The following is a 25218-nucleotide window of genomic DNA, read 5'->3' as shown; positions in this document are numbered from 1 at the left end:
GTAAACCGATAAACGATTTTTTTTACGTAGACATTCACTTTTATTCTATGTTGTAACAGGAAATATATATTTTTCATTGTTTCTACATGGTACCGATTTACAGTCTTTTAAATCAATTGAGATTTGCGATTAAGCCACTTTGAAAATCTAAGATTTTCAATACTATTTATCTAAAAAAAGCTTACATACCCATTACTACATTATAAAATATTTTAAAAATAGTGCCCAGAAATGAAACTAATAAATTATATTGTGTTATTTTTATCAATCAATCAATTTTGGCAATCGTGACAAAAAATTATTAATCTTTCTTCATCACGAGAAATAAGATTTTGCGTGCGTATAGTTTCCCGCTGTTAATTTTATATTAATGATTTTTTTTATTGAAATTATATGATTAATTGAATTGAATAAAAATATTGTAGCCCTAAATATTTTGCCGTTTCAGATTAAATTAGTTCGAAGACAATATCATAATATCATAATTTGAAATCAAAATATATATCATCAAAATTACATTTGTATATACATACATATTTATTCTTAACAATCACAATATCGATGTTTTAAAATTTATATATTTTTCAAAATCTTATTACCAAAATTTCGACCGATTACAATACATTCTAAATGATAAATTACAAAATCCGTAGACGACAGTTAAAGGCTTATAGGGATTTAAGGCTTTGTTTTACATAGCTATAATGCTGGACAATATAATGGGTATTCAATTACTGAGGCAACATTTACTAATAATGGTCATCTGTTACAATCGTGTACATAGAAACCCTCTTAATGGTAACGCGTCTAAACAAAGTGCCAAAAATCACGGGCGACGTAATAAAACAGGTCCACCATCCCCGAGGGCCAGTAAGAAAGTGATAATCGAATTGGGGATATTATTATCCCTATAAACACAGAAAAGGGATATTGGAAAGGGTATCGATAAAACAGTTTTCATATTTTGACAATTAATGCTGTGGTCGATGCATCTGGCTTGTGCGTTAACGGTTTGGTTTGGCTGCTCATAATGAATATTTGTACTTGCCATGGCATTTATTACAGTCTGAAATTTTTGCGACTTATTTGGGATCTACTAATATGAAACGCCTTGAAAATTATTAATTTAAATATACAAACCATTAAATTAATGTGAATTGGCAAATGCAGCATAGGGTACTATCCAGCCAAATGAGCGTATGACCCAATAGAAGGTGGTCTTTGGGCTCACCTGACTGTATCGAAAGGTAAGATTTGGCGCAACCATGTCTGATTAAATGATGCTGACTATTATATAAATAATACTACCATTCCATGATAAAAAAGTCAACGTTGCACAGATTTTGAAAAGGTGATAAGACATTGAAAGATGTATTAAACTACTAGAACAATAAATACCGGTGCCATTTCTATTAGTCTTCCTATTCTATGGCCGAGCCTACATCACAATCGTTAAATCTCCATCAAGTCTCGGTTCGCTTCCCGACCCAACACTTACCCCGATTCAATTAAACTTTAACCGAGTACTCGTAAACAAAACTATTATGTTGACGATTTAATCTAAATTCTGTTGTTGGTCCCATAAAGTATGGTTTTCTCTGAATCCGGAAAAAACTTAATATTCCAATACTCAATTTCGGAATATAAGTTTTTGATTTAATGTTCCTAAAAATAAATGCGCGTTGACGGAAATATTACATCAATAAAGGAAAAAATACAAACACAATATGTACTAAAGGTTAGCTTCTAAATCGTAATTCTCAAAACAGATAGGCTGTATATAATAAGTAGGCTGGATCAAATTTTCGAATTTCGAATAGACGAATATAATTCGAATAGGTTATTAATACAATTCGTTAAATATGTCAAGCACTACATCCTAGTTATAGCTTAACCAAATTTTACAGTTAGTATTAAAAAATTAAAAGCGACGGCTAAATGGTCTTCTAGTTGAAGTACTTGCTGCGGTTTTTCTTTCATCATACAATCCGGAACCAATCTTATGCGATACAACTGTATGCTCGAAATTTGAATCCTGCTATTGGCCAGACCAAGCCTTGCTTTTTGCCAGTACAGTTTGCTTTTACCAATTTAAAATTCGAATGAATTCGATTGCAATCAAAATTAAATTGCGTAGGAATATTTAAATATCGAATAATTAAACAAATAGTTTAAATAATATAAAGACATAAGTATTGAAATACGATCAAAGAAACATAAGAAATTTCAAGTAGCAGATAATAAGTCAATAAATTATGTGCGCGCAAATTTGCAAAAAAATTATTATCGAAACAAAAACAAATAAAAAACCGACATCCAGCAATAAATTAATATCGTATAACAAGAAATAGGAGAAGTTTGAGAGTCTATTCTCAAATGTTTGGTGACCTAGCAACCTTTGATCTTGCACCGTCGAGCGCAAACACTCAATGGGGCCACGAAATAATCGTTCATGTTTTATCTAAGTGTTATTAGAATGGATATTGGTTTATTTTTAATTGAATTTGAAATTATTAAATAATAAGTCGATCGAAACGGAATGTGCTTTTCAATATCAATTTGTTAGCACTCCTTTCATTTTCTATCTATTTATTGTCCGCGTCTTTACCCACGTACGTTCAACTACTCACAGTTAACGTGACTTGAAAGCGTAACAAACAAATAAACACACAGACTTTCGCATTTAAAATATTAGGTTAAGATAACAAAACTAAAATGTTATTCCTTTATAAATATTAAATATTGTATTTGTATCTACTTCAATAACTGATTCGACTTTTATTATAAATGGCGTCCGCGTGGACTATAGAATAACAGTAATATAACATGATATCAATATTCTAAGATCTTGTAATAGTCATAATAGAAAATACAACCACATTGATCTGTTTAAAAATAGTTTAAGTAAATTTTATAATCTTGTGAAAAATACTTATTAGTAATTAACCATAACCATATTTACGTTAAAATTTTACTTACATAAATAGTTATATTTTATGTAACATCAAAATTAGTCCACTTCCCTGTTAAAACAGTAGTGGAAACTTAACTGGCATAAGTGTTAAAATATGATTATTATATTAAGTTGTAATATACGATATGCTGTATGTTTCCCTAATAAAAAAAAAAATAAATAAAAATGATTCCTTATCTGATTTATCCGCTTATTACGTGCCCTCCTATCGAAGCCTCTCGCAGCCCTTTGTTTTGGAGCATATTACAACACCCTGGTAACACATCGATTACTCCGTAGGATTGTGTTCGAATTATTTCAATGCTCTTATAAATAATTTGTACATATAATACCGTTGTACAAAATAGAACGAAATTATTTTGACAGACTGTCTGTCGTCATTTATTTTTCTTTAATCGTTTGCAGCTGTATTTTTTTAGTCTGTACGTTAAATGCGGAGTTACATAATAAACACTTTCTGCTAATCCTAACACTTCCATTAGTAAAAAGTTACAAGTTTCCAAGGTCTAATACACAAAGCTTAGTTAAATCTGTCCCGTTATTTCGTCCTTATTATTTTAGACAGCGAATATTATGTAACGAGCAACTTAAAATGTCATTTTAAAAACAGATTATTCATAAATATCGTCAAAGATAGTGGCGGGGAAGACCAATTTCGTTTTCATGATTTCTGTTTTAATGAAACAGAAAAAAATGAGGAAAGATCCTCTGAAGTAGATTGTATTTGGCATGACGCCAAATGATCGTCGTAAGTAATGGTTCTAACAATGGTAGCATTGAAGGTACTGTGATCCATAAAACACAAGTATTACACTGATATTCAGCTATCAATGTCAATGCTATAACGAGTTATATAGTAGATCACGTGATTTGTCTTCACGCAGTATAAAGGACATTGCAAGCATGTAGCAGTACGTTACCTCTTTCTATGGTGTCCCATACAAGTCATGAACAACAAGGAGCGGTTACACGAAAGTGTTACGGCCTTATCGAGCGGCATTATTTACATGGGCAGTTTTTTCCCATGAGCGAATAGCATCATAAATTTAACTATCGCTATGGACCGATACTCCCGCTATCGTAAAAAGCACATTGTACGGTCGGTTTGTCCATAAATTTTATACATAACAGAGCGCGGGTCGAGTTTTAGGATTAAAACGAAAGTTAGATTGTAACGATCGGTGTGGTCAAACTTGTACATATGAATAGGTAGTGAAATTAATTATTAAATGAATATATAATGAATATTATGACAGGGGATTATTAATATATGATATCGAAACATATCATATGAGCTCCTTAAACTTACTCTGTTATATTACCGGAATAATATACGCCTCTTGAAAAACTATATATCTCTAGATATATATGATTATTAGTCTTCGTCCGCGACTCTGCTCGCGTGTTGGGGGATGGACAAGTGTTTGGTATTAAAAAGTAGCCAATAATCTTCGTCGGGGTTCAAGCTTGCTTCATATCTTACTGGTGGTACTTCATATTTTACTGGTGATAGAGCTTTGTGCAAACTCGTCTGTATAGGTACCACCCACTCATCAGATATTCTACCGCAAAACAGCAGTACTCGGTATTGTTGTGTTCCGGTTTGAAGGGTGAGTGAGCCAGTGTAATTACAGGCACAAGGGACATAACATCTTAGTTCCCAAGGGTGGCGCATTCGTGATGTAAGCGATGGTTAACATTTCTTACAATGCCAATGTATATGGCCGTTGGTGACCACTTACCATCAGGTCATCCATATGCTCGTCCACCTACACCTATTCTATGAAAAAAAGAAGTTTTAATAAAAAGAAAAGAAAAGCTAAGTTTTCATAATTTTGTTTATATTAGATAGGAACAATATTTATTCAGAAAAATCAAAATAACTACAATTCGAAAAAATATATGTATCTGAATTGCAAATAACTTTTTTAGTAGCATTTTATACAGAACGACGAAATCTTGGCGTAAAGCTTTAATATCGCGTCACATCGCGTCACCGTGACAAATGTGCGATGGCCTGCTATTAGATGCTAAACGGGATTGATGGCTTCTCCAATGCTCTCATAAATTTTACTACATGGACCTTTAGGGCAATGACCGATTGTTTGGTCAATATAAACGTTAGACAAGGTTGGTGCAAATATTTACTTATTCCTTCTACTTTTATTCATATACGAATGTAATTATATAGATAACTCAAATTAAAATTAAAAATTGTCGTAACATTTTTTTTTTCATTATTCATATATCATTTACATGAAATCTTATTTATTACAAACATGCGTTTAAATAAGATGCATATTTTTAAGTAACCAAATTATCGATCGATTGTAAATATACCAAATAACTAGCACATTATATAAGCGTATCCCAATTAAGCTAGGATTCGACCCAATCCAATAATTAGTACAAGAAAACAATATTTAATATTATACATATGTAAAGATAAACGATACCAGCAATTACCATTATTATACAAATACATATATATGTAGATATATTCCAGCAAGTACCTACACTACGAAATAGCAACGTTCCACTCCGTATTTCTAACAAAGTTTATTTAAGATAATAGAACAAACAAACAGACGGAAGGACAGAGCACCGATGTTTTAATTGTTACTTCGAAGTCCCAAACTTTGCTTCGAATCTGACGTAATAATGAAATATTGTTTGTAAGTTTAACAAAGAGCTTGTATCTTTTTGTTCTTTACCTTTCTCTCAATTCTATTTCTCTAATAAATTTCTGTTATCTATATAATAACAACAAGTAATAATAATATAAATCAAAAAATTAAGAGTTTATTTCTTTACCTATTAGACATATAAAATTTTATATAATATATTGTGTTGTGACCTGCATCATTAGTGGTTTAAAATTTCCACTTATTCATTAACAATTCAGATGCAAAATGATCTACGCATACTTATAAATGAAGTTAAACAAAACTTGTAATCAATAAGTGAAAAAAACACCATTACAAAACAAGACATTAAAAATAATCTTTGTGCTAAAACGATTCACATTTAATATTTTATTTTTTTATCATCACTAAAAGGTAAAGGGCACAGAGAACATAATCATTTCAGCTTCACCATTGGGTTGGAAATGGTATAAATATTGGTTGCAAGATTTGACCTACATAATATTAACACTGGCAGTTAAATAAAAGCTTGTAAAAAATATATCATGATTTCGAATAACGAACAAAAGAGATCTTATTACGACATAATTAGTGTCAACGGTAAGACGGATTATAATATTTTATCTGTTGTCTTAATTAATAATTATTAAAGAGTCCAAAATACCTTATGTATTATTACATATACAATTAATGTAATTATTTTGGTACAATAAATACAGATATAATTCTAAGTGCTTTATACATTTATATAATTTTTAGATTCGTAACGATTCATTAGTATTTCATCATATCTGCTAAGATAATAATTTTACGTTAATTTACCAAGAAAAAGATTTTCCACAAAACTTCTGCACTTTGATATAAATTTAAAATTTCTCAGTCCAAAGCTATAAACCAAACAAAATTATAGGATAACTTGGTCGCTTTGTCCAAGTCTCAGTATAATAGTAGGTCAGTTGCCAAACTAAATCACACCTCCAAAATTGATGACGTTGCAATACAAAAACCTCGACTATAATAAAGCCTTGTAATTTATATTTATGCATACAATTGTCAACTATATGACTATTACAAAGTAGCATGTAATCGCTTGAAAGACTTACGCCTTATGACGTTTTGGTTATCGAAGGTTGTACATTAAGGGCACATGTTGCAAAGGTGCGAGAAACTTGATATTGTTCTGAAGATAACAGAATAAGGGCAGTGATTGCTGGTCAGTAATGAAAAGTTATAAATCACAGACCTGCTGCCATCGTTTGAAGTAACCATTATATATACATATATTTAAGCGGTATAATATTATTCAGTAATTTAAATTGTAAATAAATAATTCATTTTATTATTTAAAGAAGTAAAATAAAGTAAAATTCTAAAAATGTTAAGAATAACATATAAAATAAATAAGCAACACATGAAACGATAGCGCCTGTGTTTGCATATAATTCTTTGAAGTATATAGGATGCAAAACGTAAATAATAACAAAAGTATCATCTAAACCCTCTCCGTCTGTTCATTACCTATCTATACATTATGAAACTATTATATTTGTTACTCAATGATTTCAAATGAGGAACAATATTTGTGTGAGACTTGGAGATTATGTAAATATATTTACAAAATATGTTATGATTGAATTTACATACATTTAATTAAATTAACCTAGTCGAGTGAACGGTCTTAAAATACTTAAATATCCATATCGTATCATCATCGTGTTGTATAGTATTGTAGATTTAAGAAACCTCTAAACCAGCTGGGATAATTTCGTTACTCCACTTTACAAGTCATAAACCCACAGAGGAGTAATAAATGTCTTTACGACGACGAACGAGCGTTTGTCGCGCCAACATCCAAGATACTTCGTTTTGTCCACTTTTATGACTGCACCAGTGAAGTCATACGTCTTTATAGTTTACTATCTTGCACTAAACATATAACAGTTTTAATACTTTATCTATTTATTTTTAAATTAAGAACCAAATATTCAATACTCAAGCTGAAATCTGTCTTAAATGATTTAAGATATTTTATTCATAAATGATTTATCTTTTTTAACCTAAAATTAGAGACAAGCTATTTATTAAATGATATTCTAAAATATATGATATCTGATAATAAGTAATTTTTATTACAAATAAGGTTACAGCTAAATTCGAGATCATAGGATTCAAAAAGGTTCGTTTTAAACGGCAGACCAATCAAAATAATCAGATTACGTGAGCCGTTGAACGTCACAACGAAAAATAGCTTTGTCTATATCAATTTAATTAAATTACGATTCAAATTGGACGGGCAAGGGTGACGAACGAGTTTTATTCAGTTGTTTCCAAATTTTCATATCACTCCAGCGGGTGCCTAAATCCATTTTTACGCATGACTTAATTTCCATTATTTATCCACATTTTAACAAATGTTTATCCAATTTCTATTAAAATACGAACATTTAATGATTAAATTTATATTTTCTCACCTATATACATATATTTCATAAATATATTATATTAACAAGTTTATTTTCCTAATATATAAATGATGACTTTTAATTTTACGGCCTTATAATTATATATTTGTTATTTGTAATGTACTTTGAGAAAATACAGTTATTTATGTTTCAAGGGAAAATTGGCCAACCTACAATCCGCGCTCTATAAAAAAAGATAGAAGCTCGTTAAAGTAAATTAAAAATGTCAGTCATCAAGCAAAGGCGCGGTGGTCATTATTTCAGCAGATTATTTACTACACCTGCATGTAGATATGTGTGTAGTTCTGTAGGTATGTGTGTATTTTCAACTGATAGAATTTATTTCCGTTTTTTATTTTTAAAATGATACCTTTTCCACACTAATCAATAAAATAATCGAACAATCATAATTTTTTTAAAACAATGCAGTAAATAATTTTATTAGTTTTTGATTTTCTCGTGTCCGAGATTTTTAGAAATTTTTAAATTGTTAAGAAAACCTGTAACGTACAATAGGGATTTTAGCCTAAGCACGTACCTTCAACAGCACCAACTAGCTTACGTAGACAGGGCCCAGTACGTGTCTTCGGTCCTCCTATTTATACGTTTTCTATAATTAACAGTTGCTGAACCAAAGAGCATCGTCCACACTTATATATAAAATGATGATAGAACTCACAGAGCACACAGATTACAGTTTTTTATGAGAGCGCGTAATATCGACCGGTCAGTTCGGATATCAATGATTTCAACGCAAGTGGCGCTGTAGTCGCGCGTGTAACCATTAGGAACATTTCTATTCGGTTTCTTCTATTATGAATAAAGAAAGTCAAACTCATTCCAAAAGAGAATTTAAAAATTAAATAAATCTAAAGATTGTGTTGTCTTATAAATTCAAATAAAAATTAATAATTAAATCTTTAGCATTTTCATTTTGATAAGAAATTAATTAGAAGTTTATTCTGGTTCGGAATACAACCAAAGCTTACAATTTCACCGAAATTAATAAATTATTACACTATTCATAAAATAATTTAGCTCCCACTTTAACCGAATGAATACAGAATGAAAATATAAGATTCAACAGCCTGTTAATGTCCCAATACTGGGCTAAGGTCTCTTCTCCGTTTTGAAGAGAAAGTTGGGATCTTATTCCACCACGCTGCTCCAATGCGGGTTAGTAGAATACACATGTGGCAGAATTTCAATAAAATTAGACACATGCAGGTTTCCTCACGATGTTTTTCTTCACCGTCAAGAATGAGATGAATTATAATTACAATCTGCTGATAATGATTTGCAGTATTCACAAAACAAATCTTCGTACGAAATCAAAAATACTCTATGTAGATATGAGAGTCACTATACAAGTTATGTATGTATATCTTATGACAGAGTAGATGACTGTTTCTACCTATGCTGTTTTTCACTACAATGTATAGGCATTGTGTGTGTGTTGTATGTCATTCATAATAATGCCCATGACGCGTTGCGCAAGCACAGGACGACCATATATCGATTTTTTTATTTACATGGTGCTGTGCGTATTTTGGGTTTTGTGCAAGCCCAACTACGTAAGTATCACTCATTTATCACAAACAGTATTAATAGGTATGGTTGCGTTTGGGAGGGTGAGTGACCCAGTAAAACTAAAATTTAATTTGCAGGATCTAATTTTACATTATTTGGTGTTTTTATAACATACGTTTACGTAATAAGATAATACTAAATATTAACCAGGGTAATATTTTAAGCATTTATTTTAATAATGTTTTACAGACATAATAATGTTTTACAGACAAATACTTTTCAATGAACACTTGTCTTGTAATTTCTTAATGTACATTAAAAACACTATTTATAAATGGTGTCATGTTTTTTGCACGTCTTTTATCGTATTATAAGCCGTCCAATTATTTTAAAGAAAAAAAAATGTCATTTCATCATGAAACTCAAAAGAAGTCAATTAAAATTATTTTTAAAAACAGCCTTGTACAGAATACCAGGTCATGTTTTTTTATATTCGTATTTTTCTGTTTTATTCTATTCGAAGCGACTTTAAATTTCGTTTTGTAACTGAATCAAAGAGTCCCCATTTTCAAAGCAAGCCCATGCAATCACTATTAAGACTTATTTATTGCTTAAACGTCTACAGTTTTTATAAACAAGTCATCTGAGACATTATTTATCTCGTCTCGCTCAAGAATCGACCCTCGAAGCGTTGAGGTGAAAGTAATCGCCGTATCAAAGCGAAATTTGTCAAAAACACGGCTCCGTCTGAACTTCCGTCAATTCTCTCCAATTAATAACTGGACGCCGTCTCATTTGTACTTAAGGATATTTGTATTTTCCCTTCTCACTCTTGTCCCCTTGTTTAAAGAGCCCCGTCGAGATAGAATATTGCCACTTTGTCGCGCGGCCTCCCGCGGGCTGTTTGTAGACAGAGACGTTGCAATTTTTCTAGTGTTGATGCAGGAAAATACATATTGGAAAATTTTAAAATTTTCAAAAAGCAAAGAAAATCGCTCCTAGCTTTGTGATTTGCTGGCTTAACGAACTTTGCTCGTGGCAAAATTTTTATCGTTCCAAAGAAATTTACGTGACTGCGTTTTCCTCGTACGGTTTTTTAATTCTTTTAATATGACGAAGCTTTACACGGGTTTTCCGTGGTAAATATATTTTATAAAACCGCCCGCTTTTTTAATTTTTATTTTCTGATTTTCATGAAACCCAGCGACATGTTCTTCCGTATCCAAATTAAAAATAAAATACCTTTAATTATTCAATTTATTGTAATCAATATTTTTAAGTCAACAATTATTGTAGAAAATATTTTGATGTGTTAATTAAAATATTCTGAAGAAAATATGAATACCAACGCGCCGGTTGGCGTGGTTGGTAGATACTTGCCTTTCACGCCGAAGGTTGTGGGTTCGATTCCCACCAAGGACAGACATTTGTGTGCATGAACATGTCTGTTTATATAGATAATTACACCCTAATTATCTGTATAAGTATGTAAAAGAAAAGTAGTGTATGTAGTATAGCAGTTGTCTGGTTTCCATAGTACAAGCTCTGTTTAGTTTAGGATCAGATGGCCGCGTGTGAATAATGTCCCAGGATATTATTATTATTATTATTATCTATCCTATTTTTATTATTACAATTTACAACATAGATAATCATTGTTAATGAAAACTGACACTCAAAATACTGACTTTCTGCGCAATAAATGTATTTTCAATACACGTTATTAGTAATTTCGTATTGCATTATTTCAATTATAACTTTTCAGGACAATCCGTAATTATAAAAAAAAATTTTTACTGTTTTAATAACTTTTACAAACTACATACTGAAATTACGTACAAATAAATATATACTTGCTTAATATGCAATACTAGTTTTCAACCGCGGTTTGGGCTCCGTTTTAGTGTGAGGGTAGCAGATAGGTAGGTATAAAAAAGTATCTTATAATTTTCATTCTGGTTCAAGCATGCTTCATAATAACAGTCAGACAAACAAATTTACTACCCCACGTATTAATATGGTACAACGTATACTGGTAGTAGGGCTTTGTGCAAGCTCGTCTGGGTAGGTACCACTCACTCATCAGATATTCTACCGCAAAACAGCAGTACTTGGTATTGTTGTATTCTGGATTGAGTGAGCCAGTGTTATTATAGGCACAAGGGATATAACATCTTAGTCCCCAAGGTTGGAGGCGCAATGGCGATGTAAGCGATAGTTAACATTAATTACGATGGCAATGTCTATGTGCGTTGGTGACCACTTATCATCAGGCCCATATGCTCGTCCGCCAACCTAAAAATAAAAAAAAATATTAAGTATATATAAAATATAGATAAAAGGATATAAAAATAAAACTACAATATTATTATAAAATAACATCTTGTTTCATCCTTATATTTCACTGAAGCAATTTTGCATACATAGATACAATAATATAAGACGTTATTTAGACAAGTAACAAGTATACAATCACATTCCCCTGGCACTCAATGTATACTTGACATTTATGAATCACTCATTATATATTAATTATATTATATTTATTTAAATGTAGAAACAAATTTAAGTTACATACAGCGTAAACACTTTGCATATCGATGAGAATTATTTTATGTATATAATTATATATATTATTTTTTATGTGTGATTATTATATGTTTTACGCGTTATGTAACATTAGTTTGCTTGAGATATTTTAATTAAAAATTATTTTATGAGCCATTAAATCATATTGCACATCAATTCGAGGCAAAATATAAATATTATTAATAATATATATATAATATAAAAATAATTTAAGATGTTATTTTTTTGTGTATAACTCAATTAAAATTGAACAATTACATGTTGTTAGGTCTTTGGCTCTGTCTTAAATGATAGTACCTTTACGTTAAATACATAATAATACGTGTGATATCAACTAATATTTCGCCCCGTGTAAAATATACTTTTAATATACCACAAAAATATAAATTATTACAAATGTCTTATGTATAATATTTGGGGCTTTATTAATTAGCTAGTTATAAATACAAATTACCTACATGAATACAACAATAGGTAGCGTTTAGCGCATTTTAATAAATAAGACAATTATCTTGCTAACATACATTATATTATGATACCATTCATCGTGATTATAAAGGTCACCATATTCTTTACTGTATAGTTAAATAAACTGTCAAATTTATAAGAATTGAAATATGCTTTCTTATCTTTAAATACAAAATGAGTATTATTATTAATAAAAAAAAATAATCAATCGAATATCGCATACCAATATAAATTAATTGTTTAAAATCTTATTGAAATATAAGGAATTATACAAACTAAAATTAAATAAATAAATAACTTAACTTTCAGACTACAATGCCGATATTTATGTAAATATAAACATCGGCTAAAATAGTGTTATTTTATAAATCGTTAACAATAAAAACAAATTCATGAACAGCGTAACATTACGTTGATAATATTGACACAGTCGATATGACAAGTGATCGCAATGAATTGTGCAAACATTCGTTTACAAATCCATATAGTGCAATTGAATAAATACGAGATAAGCTCAACTGTTTGTGAAATCATAAATTAATTATAACTAAAATTTACTGTGTGGCCTTTATTGGAAATGAAAATATTATTCGATAGAAACTCGGTAGTGTTTTAAACAAAGAAAAACGGGTGATTTGAAGCAAACACATTTTTGAAATGCAATCATTGTGAAATATATAAATATTACTCATTTGTTCAGCATTATAATTTTGAAATATAAAGTTTCTTGCTCAATAAATATTTAATATTTCATCTTTATAACAATATAGTTACTTAGATAGATATCTATCAGATGATTAATTAATCAGTAAATACATTGCAAGATGATTAAATTGATATTGAAAAATTAAATATATATTTTAAGAAATTGACATTTTAGAAAAGGAATAGTATTTCTGGCATAATTCATTTAAATTGTATTATAAACCAATAGCGATTTTTAGTTAAAATATTATAAGCGACTTCAAATAATATCATGAATAGCAATTATTTACATAATTTTCTTAATTTTCTATTATCGGATATTTTTAATTCGCCCGTACGTACATTTTTAAGAAAATTTTTGTATTCTTAATTAAACATTTAGATTAAAAAATACTTAGATTTAGACATAGTAATTTATACTTAGATAGCGCTTCTAGCGATCTATTGCAGGATCTAGAATAGAACACTTTTGAATACGAAGATATTTAAATAGACGTATAACCTACAATAATAGAAAACATCGAATCCACGAGAAACATCAATCTTAAGTTTATAGCGCAGATAAGCGCAAATAAATAATGAAAATCCTACCATTCGCATGAAATGCCTAAGAGTTAAACACCCTGTATAATCCATAACGCGTTTTAAATATAAGAAAAAACAGCACTGAAAAAACTCTAATACACCTTAGCGTATATATTATAATAATAACGAAAAACTGATAAGATAAAAGAAAAAAAAAGCTACAGATAAACTTGCTAATTTATCAAGAGAAATAAAATTTAAATGGGATCGTGTAACAGTTTCAAATATTTCAGAGGTAGGATCTTGCAATAACAATCATACAAAGCTATGGATAATCAAACAAAACAAAAAAGTTGGTACGGTTAAAATATTGCACTGTGTGATAAAAAGGTAACAGTTTTGTGGTTTGTTCTTTACTTGCCATTCAAAGCAAATGAAGAATGAAATGATGACAAAAGCCAATCACATAACAAACAATTAAAAAACGAATATTCTAGAAGCATCCATCGTAATAATCATTATCCATGAGATAGGAGATGAAAAACGACGTGAACTACACATATATAAATTCGAAATCGATCGAAAACAGCTACCAATTTACTAGTAGCTTTAGTTTCATTATAAAATGTACTTAATGGAATAGTATAGAATGAATATTTATTCTCTCACACAATTAGCGTAAACGTGTTAAATGTAAACGAGTGACATTAAATATTTACAATATTAACTACATATTAAATTATATAAATAACCGTAATTAAATGTTTATGTATAATATTCGGTTAATAGACAATTATTTCACGTTCGTGGTTTACGCCGAAATATGGCTTCGAGGGATTATTATTACAAACAATAACTTGTACGGTATCGGATTGGCTTCCATTCACCGCTCACTTAAAAGTATTTACGCCTTTAAAGTCTGAGCTCTTATTTACACTTCCACGATTAACTTTGTCTTCTATTATTTCTTGTTGCTTATAATTATTTTCTTTATAAAACTTTTCCTTCATAAGTCTACGCGTGCTAGCTCTCGATGTCACCGCCTAACTGTGACATCAATTCCATCGCGCACAAAGAAATTTGGCAACTCCTTTCTTTGTCGCACTTCCAAATTGAATTCCTTACCAGCTCACGTGTTCCCCTCGTCTTACAACCCGGGTTCCTTCAAACGAGGCGTGAAGAGGCATCTTGCGGGCTGGCAAGGCGAAGGCGTCTAGTGCAGAACATTCTTCCCGACTGTACTGGTCGTCGTCGAGTTTGCCCTCCCGACTCTACTACCACTTACTATTAGGTGAAGCAGAGTCATTTGCCTTCCCGGAAAATATAAAAAAAAAACTTTTTCTTAGGCTTTTGAACTTTCAAGTATTGAAGTGTTATAATCCGTCAGAGCCACTTCTACGTTTAAACCACGACTAACTACTGTTTTGGTGTTGATCCTTGTGTCGGCCTGGACGGACTTCAATGTCCTCAGGAACTCTAACCTAACTTATGGTAACTTTATCCTAAAACATCAATATATTTAAACTAATAAATGCATTATCTTGTTTACGACATTTAATATTATTTTAACTGAAATTAATTCCTTTTGCATCGACTTTTTATTTACATCTTATATAAATGTATCAACTAGTCCGTTTATTTAGAGGAATATATTTTATTAATTATGTACACGTATTGATTATTGTTTCAATTTATCTGTATTTTTTGAATTTCGATTCTTTGATTGATTCAATATTGTAATGTACTGTTGTTTTTTTTTTAATTTTTAATATAAATTACAGACTATTAATTCCGTTGTCATGTCAAATATTCTTTGGTATTATGTTTAGAGATCTGAATTCTAAGAACTCATTTATGTAAACATACAATTTTATGTCTATCTAACTAAGATTCTATACACATATTATATCACTTTCATTAAAAAATATACAGTTTCATTTAATATCTGATTACACTTTTACTTCAAAAAATCTTTAAAATGACAATTCACTTCAATATGTTTACACTTACAGTCATCGCGTTCATTAAAATTAGTAACACAAATGTGATAATTTTCATACTTATTAATATTGAGACAAAAATATATGATAAAAAATGATTCTATTTTTAAAATTGTACCGTTACAAAAAATCATATCGGATATTAAAACAAACTATAAAATCATGTAGTAGGCACATTGGTATTTTCTAAATTAGAAGAAACGGGAAGAAAAATGTAGTAAATTTATTTTTCTGGAAAATTGACTTTTATTATAAAAGATTCTAAAATTATTAATTTGTAGAAGATTTACGAGAAAATAACGAAATCAGTTGAATATAGTGTGCGTTCAGATTTTTTCGAACATCTTAGAAATAATTTATTTAGCATATTAGTAGATAATAGACTTAAATATAAGTACTTAGTGCTTGTCTGAAATCATGAAGTGCAGCTAAAAGTTGCGGAGCAGTTGGCCGAGCTGGTGGCGAGGTTGTCCAGCACCAGGACATTAAGCCATATCTGATAGAATTACGTTATATGTTTAGATTTGATCTAATGTTACTAATATTATGAACAAATAATTAATTAGATCTTTTACGAGTTTTTATTTTGATTCAAAATATTCTATACATATACTATTTGTTTGAAACTATTACTAGTTATGAATAAATATTTGAAGGTATCATCCCATAAAAATATATCTGCTGATCTGCATCCTGTCGCTTTATTGATACTAATTGGATATACGCTGTTTCACAATAATTTCAGTATTGGAATCAGAAGATACATCAAACAGTTTATTTTATTATGTATTTCTGCACCGCTGTATTTGCCCAATTAAAGCAATGCACAGAATGAAATATAATCCACTAATTCAATGACGTAATTAACTCAGCGACGTAACTTAGTAAAATTGTCTAAATTTGAAACCGCGATAGTTACTATAACTCACGTTCTAATATAATATACTTTTCTACTTACAACTCATCAGGACAATTATGTGGCTGTGAAGGTCTATAACCTCCATTGAGGAAGGCTCCGACATCCGCTGCATCTAATTCTGCTAATGGAGACGCACCGAGTGTCGCCAGCTCCCAAAGCGTTATTCCTAACGACCACTGTTTCAAAATAATTTTAATATAATATAGTGTATTAACATTAGAATTTAATATAATAATTATTTTTATCTGTGTTAAATATTATCTATGCGTCGACTTGTGGTCTATGTTTTAGTATCTCCATGTCAAATATAATTAAACTAAACAGATGTTATATGCTATGGCTGATGTAATTCAATTTTCTTACCACATCGGACGCTGTCGAATACTGATTTTGCAGTAATGACTCAGGTGCCATCCACTTTACCGGTCTGTTTTCATTATCTCCTAAACAGTGATAGTCATCAGGGAAAAGATCGCGTGCCAGACCATTGTCCGTCACCTTCAGTCTTAACTTCTCGTCCACTCTACAGATTAAAATTTATATTAAAAAAATATTCTTATTTGAAATTCGAAATGTTTTCTCCATAAAAGAAAAACTTTATATTCTAATTTTAATACGCAACGCGAATATTAAATTAACCTTTTTCTAAATTATTTGATAAAGCTAATAAAGTGTTATATAAAGTATTATTAACGGTCGAGGAACGTAGAAATGGTTGTTTGATTACTTACATGCAGTTCCTAGCAGCTATATCAGAATGTACAAGTCGTTGAACGTGCAAATACGCCAAACCGCAAGCCGCTTGAGCACCTAAATCTACTAGTTCTCTAGTCGCTGGAGCCGCTTGATGCCCAAGCCGACATGATGTTAGGAACCTAATTGTTAATCAAAATTCATTATTCCAAATAACATAATAAACAGATTCTGGAGAAAAGAAAATGATCAGAGAATAAGCTGAGTAAAAATTTTCAGATTTGGAAAATGAAAATTTAAATAATTTTGTGGAAAAGTTTAAGGAATTCAAAAACTTAATAAATAAATTCTAAGCATTAATATTCGCTGATAATTCTTTGCTAACATTACTTTTGACTGAAAATATTGTAGGTAAGTATAATTTTAAAAATTAAACAAAAATAACAATATATAAAAATTTTAGGTTAAAATCAAAAAATTATCGATTTATTTCGATTTATTCAAACTTTGAAATACAATACATTATTTTGGATTAATGAGAAAAGTGTAATCGATAATGTAACCAGAAATCATTTAATACGGATTTGTTTGAAACGAAAAACAGCCACATCGTAACCACAGCTGAATAATTAATTTTAACCTAGAACATAATTATGTTTCTATTTGGTAATAATTGTACTGTATTTAATTATCATTATCAGTAATAATAATATTATATATAATATATATGAACTATAGAGCATTATATATTAGTGACGGAATTTATTCAATTTCAAATTATTGGTTTTATTTTAAAATTTAGTATTTCTTATCGTTTCGGCATTACTGGATAATATTAAATAGTATGCATGAATTACATAGGCAATTAATATACGTGGTATAATATTATTTTAAATAAATTTAATATTAATTCAAATGTTTAATGTACTTATGAGTTGAAACAAAACTTCTTTTCGATTAGGTGAGAAAGTAAAAAAAAAAATATGTTGAATTTAAGTGCAGTCTACATAGTAGTAGTAACAGCCTGTAAATGTCCCACTGCTGGGCTAAGGCCTCCTCTCCCTTTTTGAGGAGAAGGTATGGAGCTTATCCCACCAAGCTGCTCCAATGCGGGTTGGTGGAATACACATGTAGCAGAATTTCGATGAAATTAGACACATGCAGGTTTCCTCACGATGTTTTCCTTCACCGAAAAGCACGAGATGAATTATAAACAGAAATTAAGCACATGAAAATTCAGAGGTGCTTGCCCGGGTTTGAACCCACGTTCATCGGTTAAGATTCACGCGTTCTTACCATTAGGCCATCTCGACTTTTTTGGCAGTCTACATATACCGACTTAAATGATATATCTCGGATACAAAGAGATTTGTGTTTATATTCTCTTTATTATACACATAACATGAAAAATAATTATACACTTATCCTTATCGGGACTTATCCCAAACAGGGATCACTTCCTCAACCTTCGAATAGTAGATGGAATCAATTCAATCAGGTTTAAAAGACAAAACATATGTGTAACAAAATAACATACATATTAAATAAATATATAGCAAACATAAACTTATCAAATTCATACATAATAAATTGATAGAAAATAAATATATAAATTTCACTTCTATCACCTATTTTGAGTGTTCACGAGCTTTATTTTTCTCTTTCCAATCAAACTTATCGAGATTGGAGCGATGAGAGAACAATTTCTAAATAAGTTTTAGTAAAAAAATTTCAATGTAAAGAAGTTTCACTTCCGTTTCGTATTATGATTTGCACTTGCTCAAATTTTTTGAGTGATAATCTTTTTAGATAATGAGAGTACAGTTCCTCCTCATTAACATTAAAGCAAAGTTTAACTTCTATCACGTGCTTTAATCGTTTGTGACTTATTTTACTTTTAAAGTTTTAATTTAAAAAAATGTCATCGTTTAACATTTTACTAGTTTTTTTAGCAGTTTTTACAAATTTGCTGTTTCATTTAATTTCTGAGCCATTACAAAAATAAATAGTAAATATTATATTTATAAAATTACTTTAATAATTTATGTAGGTATATAAACACTTACCGCTTAAGATTGGAAGAATGTGACACACAACAATACACTAGCATCGGTTTTCTGGCCTCTTCAGCACAAGCCGCCATCGGAGCTAGTACATTTCCATGAACAAGTCCGCAAAGCCTTAGACCTTCAGCAACTAGCAGTGCCGCTTGCATTGCTGACGCTGCTTCTAACGTGATAGAATAATAATACCGTTTATATATACATTTTTTTAACTTAAAAACTTGTGGTAGAGCTTTGTGCAAACTCGTCTGAGTAGGTACCACCCACTCATCAGATATTCTACCGCAAAACAGCAGTTCTTAGTATTGTTGTGTTCCAGTTTGAAGGGTGAGTGAGCCAGTGTAATTACAAGGGACATAACATCTTAGTTTCCAAGATTGGTGGCGCATTGGTGATGTAAGCGATGGTTAACATTTCTTACAATGCCAATGTCTATGGGTGTTGGTGACCACTTACCATCAGATGGCCCATATGCTCGTCCGCCTTCCTATTCCATAAAAAAAAAAACAAATAAGGCATTTTTTTACTTATTATTTGCTAATATTTCGTCAACAAACAATTTTAAATCTACTAAATATTTTCTTTTTTTTTAATGAAGCTTACCTGAAACAGTCTTTACGAGTACTTCCTCATATGTATCCCCTCGTTTGAACACGCCCTTATATATCCTTCCAAAAGTACCCTCGTGGACTAGGATTTCAAGCCGTATATTAGACCGCTGCGTTGTTAAGTGACGAAGCTGTTCTGCAGGGTCGGTTATACGATCTTTTGTGATAGTTTGCTGTTGGATAGATCATAATAAAAATATTTGAATCTAATCTAATACATGTTAAATCAAACATATACTCGAATAAACATTTCGTGGAAGTATTATATAATTTGGTTCAATAATTATTTATTTAAGTTATAAATGTCAAATTTAAATAAGCGTATATTATGTAACGTGTGTAACTTAATTACACTACAAGATCATTTTAGTTTTTTTAAATATCTGATCGTCACTTTATATTAACACATCAATTTTTTTTTTATCTTAAAGCGTTAAAATAGTTGTATCCGCCATTTAGACAACGCGTAGACTTGCTCAAGTTATTTTAAGTTAGTTGATGCACTAAAATGTTCCCTCGGTTAATTTATTTTAGTTTCTTGTAACTATTTTTCATGAATAGTTTAATACAAAAATTTAAATCAATGAAGTTTTTTAAATAAATTTTCGAACTATTTATGTTACAAGTAGTTAATTTATCCCTAATTGGTACGTTAGAGAATTCCCTTATAATTCTTACATTCGTTAGCCCCTTACTATATAGAACACTAATTCATATTTCTCCTAAAAACTCGACGGTGCGATAAATTCAAGAACAAAGGAGTCGCAAATTAAAAACGCCTTTCCGTGCCAAAGCTTACGAGTAAAAGATATGCTTAACTAGAAGAGACAAGTTTAAACTATGAACAGTGAAATAAGGTTCAATAAGGTAATAAGGTTCAGGCTTACACAAAGCCCTACCAGCCCTACTCATCAGATATTCCATCGCAAAACAGCAGTACTTGATATTGTTATATTCCGGTTAGACGAGTGAGTGAGCCAGTGTAATTACAGACACAAGGGACATAACATCTTAATTCACAAGGTTGGTGGCGCATTGGCGATGTAAGCGATGGCTAACATTTCTTACAATGGCAATGTATATGGGCTTTGGTGACCACTTACCATCAGGTGGCTCATTTGCTTGTCCGCCTATCTATTTTATAAAAAAAGGTATTCCCAGATGTGTTTTTATAATAAAATAAATTAAAAAAACTATTTATTCGTATTGTTTTTTTCGCATCAAGATACTGACAAACTATTTGTTACTATTATTTATCTTAATAATATATTCATTAAATGTTAGCCTATCACAATGAAAGCAAAGGTTCGTATGTTTCTGCACGACGAAAGATTTTACGCGTATTTAACGCAGCAAAAACTATGCGGGTTAAGTACGAAAGAGCACTAGAAAAGTCGTAAAAGTAGTTCACGCAAGTCATCAATATAAGAGCGTGCACAAAGTTGAAGTAGAACTTTCATATAAAATTGAGGCCAATGATAATTCTTCCAGCAAAACACAGGGCGTGATGCCAAGAAGATCACTAATTGCATTACGTTTGTATCACCTGAAGGGATGTCTGCTGCTCGCTCAAATTGGATCCTTAATGAGGTAAAGGGCTCATTTTCTGCGCAATTCAATCTTCCACGACGCTCAAAAAGTTTGAAGAAAGTGGCCCTTATTAGATAATGAATACAATACTGACAACTCTAGGTTGTAAATTTACAAATCTGAGATTACTTAAAATATGAAAGTGATTATAGACAATATTACACTTTTACAAATACGTTCAAAACTAAGTTAAATTTATTTCGCAATCATTTTATTTTTTGGAAAAATTCCACTAAGTAATTGGTGTTCTATCGAAAACTCGGTACCAATTTATTATTAGAGAAAACTAAAAAGGACCAGTATTTCTGGTATTTTTTTTTGGAGTATTTATGTTAGAAGAATTGATTAGGGTTGTGAAAATTTATTGCTTAGTAAGAAATCTTATGAAAGCAAATTCAATTGTATTTTGACGATAAATGCTTTCGACAACGACTACCAACAACACGTGTTGAATGTAATAATTCAAAGACTATATTTATTAGTATATATATTTGAATTAACTTACTTAATTATTTTTTTAGAAAATTTATATGAATTTATTAAAGTAATTTATTTAAATATAGGTATAAATGATTATTAAAAGCAAGCTCTTAGTTAATGAATAAGTTGTCTTAAAATATAATTTACGTAGAAAATAAATAATCAAAATTACTATATAGATATATATACAAAGTACACAAATCAACAGTGGAGTAACGTCAAATTCACACGATTAAATGTTATGTCATAATATAGTAGCCTCGATATAAAAAAACACCATTAACACAATCCTTACCTGAGACACGTGTGTGAGGTTCGACGCGGCGTAGTAGGAAACTCGCGATTCTGGCTTAGCGTAAATGTGCTCACCGATGTGTGTTGTCGCATAGGGGGATGGAGAACGACGACTGCCTGCGTGGTATTCTAACAATTATTATTATTTCCTTCGAAGTTTTACTAAACAAGAGCTTATGTCGTCCTCCTGATCAATTTTTTTCCGCACAGTTAATTGTAGAGACTAGAATGTTAAAGTTCATAAGTCCTGCGAAAACACAGGTGCACTCTATTCGATTAAACGCAAAGGCCCACGGGATCGTAATCCGACACACATTTATATACCACATGTTATAAGTTAGTTTTTTTTTTTAAATCTATGTGATTACGTTACAGATTAGTAATAATTTAGCTCCATAATGTACATAATTATGTTAATACCAATTGGATATAACTTTTAGCATATTTTGAAAATATAACTAGTATTTACATATATCTTAAGAGACGTTGATGTTAACTTTGTTATTATTTTCATTTCACGGTAGACTCAAAGTAATCATTTGTAAGTATTCAAAATTATGCTAATATAATAATTATAATTTCAAATGATTCGTCGATTGCTTTGTTTGTCAAGTACGACTGTTATCATATAGACATTTGTCCAATAATTTTGCTTTGTACTAAATGCCTATCTTAATATAAACAACACTTTTAAATCCTCTTCAAGTATTGACTCACTTTATTTTATTTTTTTTTGGATTGGAGACATTTAAACTGACATGTATAAAAAAAACATTAATTTATAAAATTCAGTTTACAGTTAACAAAAGAAGCACAGGCGGATGCAAATTGATTAATTCGTTTGAAAATGCTCTCATTCAATAACGCAGTGAAATGTAGGCTGCTGAAAGCGATAAGGGAAGTCACAAAGACTTAATTCATAACGATTTTCAATACTCATTGTCCTGAAAGAAATATTAGAAATCATTGTAAGTGGTAACTTTTAATTAATGTATTTTTCGATGATGATAATCATTATCAGTATCCGCAGTTAGACTTTAGAAAGTGTTTCTCAAATTCACGTGAAAATTCTAGGATATTTCTTTACGTAGATCAAATTAGCCTCTTTTTCTAAATTAAAATATAAAATAAAATTAACAAAAATTATTCAAGAGAAAGTTAAGAAATGATACAATCTATATTAAATTTCATTATTATGAAAATGATGTATGGAGTAGTTAATATTTCTTACAGTGTCAATGTCTATGGGCGTTGGTGACCATCAGGTGGCCCATTTGCCATTCCCCTTCATATATTATATAAAAAAACCATCAGACTTTAACTTACCATCATCTCATCGCCATCAGTTTGAATATATTTTAAAAAAGCTTGTATATTTATTTCCATTTCACTGACTTAGTATTATACATACCGAAAGGAAATTTATGTAGGCTTGCTATAGTCGCATATGAACCAGTAGAGCTGGGAGGACGTCCAAGGTTGTCCAAGCGTAACAACACGTTCTGGTGGCTGCCGTACGCTGCAGTTGTGTATGACGTGCTGCAATCGGAGTCTCGTTAAGATGTATAGAAGTAAGTACCATCTTTTCTGCACATAATGATAATTAAAATATGATATTACTGTCAATAGTTTGTATAAGGTCCTTTACTTAATTTATTTTGTCTAATAATAATTGAACGCAAAAAGTAAAACGTTAATAGGAATACGATATGCGAAACCATTCAAGGTGAACGGTACAATTTCAAATCCAGACAAGCCGCTTGGGGCTGGCCTTTATCACATCTAGAGAAAAAAATATATAACGCTGGGAATAATTGTTTATAATATAATGATTAGAATAATAATCTACTTTTGTGTGAAGAATGTAAAACTATATAATATAATTTTACTTTTAACATCTAGATATGTACTTTACTTTTATTTTTTGCTAAAACAAATCATATAAGTAATTATAAATGAGGACGGGTTTAATTAATCTATATTTTTACATAAACAAAATAACAAAAATAAAACATACAAGCGATATAAAATATATAAAATAAATTATATATAACACGATTGTCCTAGGTTGACTTGTTTGAGAACTAAAAATTTACTGAGTATGTATTAACAAACAAATAAATTTCGAAATTGAACCGTATCGCAATATATGGGAATCTTCGAAACAAACCAAATGATGGACTCATTTTCTTCCTTTAAATGGCTCTAGTCACTAGGGCTATTGGATAGCTTAACTATCAACCTGGATTTATCAAACTATTAACTATGAGATCAATAATACAACATTTTTATATTGGCATCCGAATTAAATATTGTATTACTATATACTGACATTTTTAGTAACGTAACATATTAGAAATATATTTTTCCTGAGATAACTTCGCATGACTAATTTCATTTACTTTTAATTATAAACCATTATTAATATTTACAAAAGTTACATCATTGTTACTGGTTTGTCGGGTGGCTTGTGAAAAGGGCATAGTGTAGCAATCATACCGTTCACTTCTTGGTTACGGAAAGGATAAATCAGTCAAAAATATTTGTCTTTTTTTTTGAACTGGCGACGAATACACCCGATGATATTCTCCGAACACCTCAGCCCAACCGAATCCTACGAACCTTTTTTATTAATATCAATTAATCGGTTGTTTTTTTAATCTGTGTATTATT

The 25218-nt window shown here is 30.3% G+C and overlaps 1 protein-coding gene across 1 annotated transcript in view; it reads right to left on the bottom strand.

Moving 5' to 3' along the window:
- Positions 1-16260: 16260 nt before the first annotated feature.
- LOC126769019 (tyrosine-protein kinase Dnt-like) overlaps positions 16261-25218 on the bottom strand; it is a 48511-nt gene continuing 39553 nt past the window's right edge. Inside the window, exons 7-14 of the mRNA XM_050487559.1 lie at positions 23957-24084; positions 22547-22662; positions 20177-20354; positions 19577-19739; positions 17549-17692; positions 17181-17340; positions 16857-16993; positions 16261-16394 (exon numbers count right to left, since the gene is read on the bottom strand). Of these exons, the coding sequence (XP_050343516.1) occupies positions 16283-16394; positions 16857-16993; positions 17181-17340; positions 17549-17692; positions 19577-19739; positions 20177-20354; positions 22547-22662; positions 23957-24084 (1138 nt within the window). The 3' untranslated portion in view covers positions 16261-16282. The remainder of the gene's footprint in view (positions 16395-16856; positions 16994-17180; positions 17341-17548; positions 17693-19576; positions 19740-20176; positions 20355-22546; positions 22663-23956; positions 24085-25218) is intronic.

Source organism: Nymphalis io, chromosome 1, assembly GCF_905147045.1.
Source record: "Nymphalis io chromosome 1, ilAglIoxx1.1, whole genome shotgun sequence".
In the NCBI taxonomy this organism is placed as follows: domain Eukaryota; kingdom Metazoa; phylum Arthropoda; class Insecta; order Lepidoptera; family Nymphalidae; genus Nymphalis; species Nymphalis io.
This window is presented reverse-complemented; position numbering and strand designations above follow the sequence as displayed.